Source organism: Dinoponera quadriceps, unplaced genomic scaffold (assembly GCF_001313825.1).
Source record: "Dinoponera quadriceps isolate SergipeBrazil2010 unplaced genomic scaffold, ASM131382v1 scaffold3683, whole genome shotgun sequence".
Taxonomy (NCBI): Eukaryota; Metazoa; Arthropoda; class Insecta; order Hymenoptera; family Formicidae; genus Dinoponera; species Dinoponera quadriceps.
Window position 1 is genome coordinate 202633 of NW_014557664.1, and position 6459 is coordinate 209091.

The window sequence follows — 6459 nt, forward strand, 5'->3', positions numbered from 1 at the left end:
CTCTCTCTCTCTTTCTCTTCTTAGTCAAATTAGATATAGATTATACTTGTATATTCATCAATAGTAAAAATTTATAGTTCACGTTATATTTGTAATACTGATATTGAATATATGAACATAGTCAAATTCTCAAAGTTTCGTTTCTACCAATCATATAACAATCATATTGCGCAGGTACAACAGTGCGTGGTACGACGGGATCATAGTACAGCAGAAGCCACTGCTGCTAATAACGAGACGATGCTTTCAGCCACTCGTTCTGACCGCCTTCAAGTTTTACGTGATGTCCTTACCGAATTTAGGAAAGGTAAGTGAAGAATGCATGACATAGAATACGCGCGATGGTCGCGACGATCGAGAAATAAAGGATGTCTCGTCTTCTTAAGATACTTCAGTCGACGGTCACCTATTGCATGTTTCTAAGACAAGTCTAAGGACAATGCCGTCGCGCGTAAAAGCGACGATGGACACGCGAGGAAATGTCCTTACGTTTCAGCGTCGAATGTTCCCCTTTGCGCGACTAGAGAGAAAGAGAGATCATAGACGCATTTCTTAGGTAAGTAGCTACGTTATGAATGCGAGATGCGGTGAATGAAAAATTTCAATACGCGGCATAAATACTAACGCAGTACGTCAATCTGTTTTAGAGCGTGATATTGTAACAAAAACATTTAAAAGATGGCATGAACAAGAGGCAAGTCGACGCAAATGCGAGAACAAGCTCGCTCAAGTCTTATGCAATTAGTGTTCCAGTAATAAAGTAGCTCATCAAGTTAAACACAGTTTCAATAAACTCTGGCGTAGTTTTCCTCGTTAATAATCATCCAGAAATGCGTGCGACAACCATTTTGAATACAATAATTAGTTTGATTCAGCATTATTTATTCGCAATTATATTTCTATACTAACAAAAAAATTAGTTTAATTTTAATAAATATATTTTTTTTAACTAGATTTATTTAATTTAACGAAATAATGTTGAAATATAAGAATTGTTTATTTGATTTTAATAAATTGAAACATTAAAATTAGAAAATGACTTATTTTTTAAAGATTTACTTCTATTTGAATCAGGCTTAGAATATATTATAATACGTATAATATTCGTTAAAATCTAGTAGAAATGTGAAGTTTTTAAATATTGAACCTGAATCTTTTAATCTTAAAAAAGACATTTTAATAAATATTTGTTTAAATTTATGTTTTTAAATTGTCGAAAATAAAAAATAGTAAATATTTTTCAATATATTCCTCTGTACGCGTCCCGATATTTATTGCCAGTACTGAGAATCTACTGTTCATGATACGTATAAATTTTTAGTAGCAATTTGGCAGCAAATATCAGAACGCAGCCATAGATTCCAATATAATATAAGCGAACTTTTATCGCCGGCCCTAAGAAGAATCGAAGATTTATCCGATGAAATTTTTCTTTAATAACACGATATAGTACACGCATCTCTAACAGAAAAGGTATATCTGGTCGACTGCCGTGTCGCAAATTTACTATTTTATCCTGTGCAGTAAGAAGCCTCAGTACATTTTTTCAACTGCTGAATTTACCCAATTATGCTATTCTACTGTACAAAATAAAAAGGCTCAGTACTTTTTTCAATTACTGACTTTTCTTGCTCATCCCTCGCCATTTCGTTGCGCGATAAAAATCAATCGGCAAGAGTTTCGTCGAAGTGGTAAAGTAATCACGCAAAGCGGGGTGAGTAATTGCCGTTCGCGCGCCCCGGATGTTTCCTTTCTCATGTTATTATTTACAATATATACATCCATGCCATCGATCGAAGCCATCGAGGCTCTAAAAATTTTTTCGTTCCCTCCTTAAATATATGCGTTTTTCCTCGGCATAATATCGTTCGGTAATGTCGCGAAGATGCGAGAGAAAATACAGGTAGTCAAATAATCATGTGGGGATCGAAAAGAGTCGAGCGAATTATCGCGAAGAAGCTTTGAACGATTGCAATCCGTCGCTACCACGCTCAGTTTGCCTGTGCACTTCGAGATAAATGGAATCCCATCCCGAAGAGCATTACTATAAGCTAAACCGACTTTTACTAGTGGCTACTGGACTATGGCCTTATCAGAGCATAAAGGATGCTCGTGTGAAGAGAGCCTTGATCACAGTTGTGATGTTAACATCTTTGTTCGTTCAGGTAGGCACGAATTTTGGAGAAGTGTGCATTATTTGTCGTTATTCGAATTTGTCGATTATCTTATACGAGTAACGTCATTCATTAATCGAGAGACTGCCCAGGTTGTAAAAATTCTTGGTTGTGCGAGAGCTTTCATTTCATTTTTATTTTGAACTGGATGTTCGGAAGATATATGAAGAAATACACAGAAATACTCAGAAATATTTAGAAATATTAAATTAAATATTAAAATATTTACATAATCGTGTACATTAATATCTACTGTAATTATCGTTTGTTGTATCTTTCTCTAATTAATTGTAAAGCGTTTTGACTGCATTTCTTCAGATGGCAAGCGTTTTTACATCAGAGATTACAATAGATTACTTGGTTGAACTGTTACCAATTCTTGTGCCCACATTCGGGACATTGATTCACTTGTATATGCGTGTTATACATATGAACAAAGTAAGTTCAGTCCATATACATTTCATTTACAGTAATTACTTGATTTATGAATAATGCGTTTTATAAGCCTAATAAAATCGAATTTAATTTAAAAGTCAAATTGAACTTTTCGATTTTAATTAAACCAATATTTACTTACATGATGTTTTTCTAATAATATAATTTCTTTCTATAATTTTATAATGTATTTATCACGTGCACGTTCACATATCGTTTTACTTTCATTTAGCTTAGGAAAATTTTCGAACATATGTGGAAAGACTGGGCGTTGCAAAAGACAGATGACGAAGTGAAAATCATGCACAAATATGCCGAAACTTCGAGATTAATGTCGTTTTATTTCACGCGTAAGAGAAATACTAAATTTCGCTTTATTTACAAGAGAAAAAGGCACGCTGCTTCTCTTCTGTCCATAAAGTTAAGATTGCATTTCTGCATGTGAAAAACACAATGACGTCTTCTTCATTATCAACTTTTGCATATATTGCTTTCAACGAATAACATGCAATACTTCACTTTGATGATCTCATCTTTATAATACATTCACTAAAATCGGTATCATTAAATTAAATAGATGTAGTATTTCCTCAGGGTGTTACTTGACATAGTGCTGAATTTACTATCGACATTATCCTTAAATTCCTTTTCGTATTTTTTTCATGCTAATTGTTTAATTTCCTTTTTTAAATATTTTAAATAATTAAATATGATTCCCAAAATTTTACGTCGCATGCGTCAACATTACTTTACCAAGCAGAATTTACGAATTTTACATTTATACATATAATGAAGAAATAAAGACCGTACGTATACCAGTAATTGTATTCACCTTTCTATGTCACTTATGTGCAGTATTTTAATCTAATTCGAATTCCTTGAATCCCTCTTGCTGACGTCTAAGGATTTGTTCGAAAACGTCAAAGATTAACATGTCCCTTATCTTAGTACACGTTTTAGAAATTTATTAATCTTTGGGATAGCATATTCGAAAAAAATAAAAGGAAGGGAGATAGCCCATAATTTAAATATCAATACTTAATTTTGGAATCAAACATTAAGTATTGCGTTAAAATTGCGTTTCTATTCATGCAATTTATTTAAAAGAATGCGCACACACACATAAGTGTTGTGTATATAGTCTTAACAGTTATATTAAATTTACAAATATTTTGTTAAAAATACATTTTGGTTAGGAAATTTACGTTCTCTACGAACATTTCAGTCCAGTTATTTGGGAGTGGCCTGATACTCATGGCATATTTGTATATGTCGGAAATTCTTAATATTATATCGCCTATGAACGTGTCCCGTCTACCAAAAATTTACTTAAAAATACATTATATTGTCCCTATGGAACAACACATTTCCCTCGTACGATTACACATATTCGTCGTGATGTTTGTCATGGCGATAGTCTTCATGTCTAGTTTCACCTTACTTGTGGCTGTTACGCAACATGGTTGTGGGATGTACGAATTGCTCGGGTAAGATATCTCTTCGCACTTAATTGCTATTTGCAAAGAAGCAGACGAATCGTGGTACTCATTAATGAATAGAATGCTCCATCACTCATCCATTAATTGTTCTCTCAAATACGTATAAACGGTAGTACAGCGAATAGGATATTAGAATTATGCAGCTCTTTAGTTTCTTGATTGGTTTCTCGCGGATAACAATCCATTTTCTCTACTTGCATTTACCGCAAGAGAAATATCGTTTGAATAAGCTTGATCAATACAATGAGAATAATGTTGATTTAACGGTGAATAATGGTAATTTTGGCAGGTATCGTGCAGAGCGCCTATTTTACGTCAACCAGAATAAGGTGAACCACGATTTAAGTAACAGGACAAAATTAATTTACAAGAACATGGTCGTTTTCGTGCGGCTACATCACAATGTTATACAGTTCGTATTTTTATTTGATGCACGCGTGTTATCTTTGATTAATGTGGCATTGATATTTCCTTTTTCTTTCTTTGTTGAGCAATCTATGTGATACAATAAAATATCGTCCAGAGTAAACGAATAAAAAAACTAGCTAAAACGATAACTGATCGATACAGATCGATCTTGCGTTATTCTTAATCAATAAAGATCTCTTTATTATTAAGTCAAAATAACATTACATTTCTTTTTTATCATCACGTCAATGTCCAAGTAATGTAAATTTAGTAACACGTGGAGTGCCGCACATATCCCATTAGATATTTTAATTATACGACCGGAAATGAGTCATATTTAAATAATGTCGGAATTATTAACATACGCCATTTTTTCCCACGTTGCAAGATTCGTTGATATAATCGAACACGTACACACTCAACTATTTCTATTGGACTTATTCGCACTGGTGATTATATTGAGCTTTACGTTAACGCAGGTATGTTGATAACGGAATTGTATCGATAAAACATAACAATATGTCGAAACGAGATCTTTCAGGTACTTTCCGTTTCTGCTAACATAGCTCGAGCAAGTAGATCCATTATTTTCATTACTCCATCATTATTGTATATCTCTCTATGTAATTATTTTGGACAGCAAATCACAGACAAAAGCTCGAATTTATATGACAAGGTGTGAGTATAATATTCCTCGATAGGTGTAATTATTAGTCGCTTTTTATTAAAAATATTCAACATGACATAAGAGTTCTAAATTCTACGTCAGATATAATTATTAAATTTGCTATAAAAAATTATAAATTTATTATGTAAAAATGTTACATTGTTATAGGCCGTTGTAAATAATGTCCTATACGTTATATCTTTACAAATAATATTCTCTCTCTTTCTCTCTTTCTCTCTTTCTTATATCTTTACAAATAATATTCTCTCTCTCTCTCTCTCTATCTCTCTCTCTCTCTCTCTCCTTTTTAGTCGAATTAGATATCTTCTCCATGATTCTGATTTATACCGTTCGATTCCATCGCTCGTAAAATAATAACCGTATTGCACAGGTACAACAGTGAATGGTACGATGCGATAGTCGCGCAGCAAAAACTATTATTGTTAATAATGAGCCGATGCTTTCAACCATTTGTCCTGACCGCCTGCAAGTTTTACGTGACATCCTTACCGAATTTAGAAAAGGTAAGTGAAGGACGTGTGGCGTACGACACGCGTGATGTTCGTGGCGACTTAGCAACAAACGATGTCTCGTCTTTTTAAGATACTTCAGACAACAATCGGCTATTGCATGTTTATCAAGCAAATTTAAGGATGATTCCATCGCTTGTTGAAGCGACATCGAACATGCGAAAAAATATTATTAAGTTTTAGTAATTTTTTCGTTTTGCCGAATGTTTCTATTTGCGCATCGAGGAAGAGAGAGGAGTGATTAACATACTTTGCAGGCAAGTAAGTACAGTATAAATATGAGATGTAACATATGAGATGGATTTCAATACGCGACATGCTGACACAGCATGTCGGTCTATTTTAGAGCGTGATATTATAGCAAAACACATTTAGCACGACGGTGTAAACCTGAAATGAAGCGACTCAAAAGCGGAGTTTAGCTCATTCAAATGTAGTGCAATTATTGTTCCAGTAAAGTTAGTTTATAAAATTACACACACATTAGTTTCAAGAATCCCACAATCATAATTTCCTCCGTTGATAATCTCCCAGAAATTCGTGCGATGACTGTTTTATTCGTAATTTGCTCGACTCAGCGTTATTTGTTCGCAATTATATTTCTATTTCTATTTCTAGTTCAATTCCGTACCGAACATTGTTGAGATATAGGTGCGACTGGCATTACCCACTGACCGATATTACCCTGTTCTCTCCTACTATACGAGGTGTGTTCATAAAATAACGGGAATTTTTAAATTTCGCGG

The 6459-nt window shown here is 33.7% G+C and overlaps 1 protein-coding gene across 1 annotated transcript; it reads left to right on the plus strand.

Annotated features, from left to right (window-relative positions):
• Positions 1 to 2018: 2018 nt before the first annotated feature.
• On the plus strand, positions 2019 to 5707 carry LOC106749370 (the record flags this gene model as incomplete). Its single annotated transcript, XM_014628739.1, has 6 exons — positions 2019 to 2165; positions 2493 to 2612; positions 2842 to 2959; positions 3835 to 4096; positions 4398 to 4520; positions 5575 to 5707. Coding segments are annotated over exons 1-6 (903 nt in total), but the record flags the coding sequence as incomplete, so codon positions are not given.
• Positions 5708 to 6459: the final 752 nt, after the last annotated feature.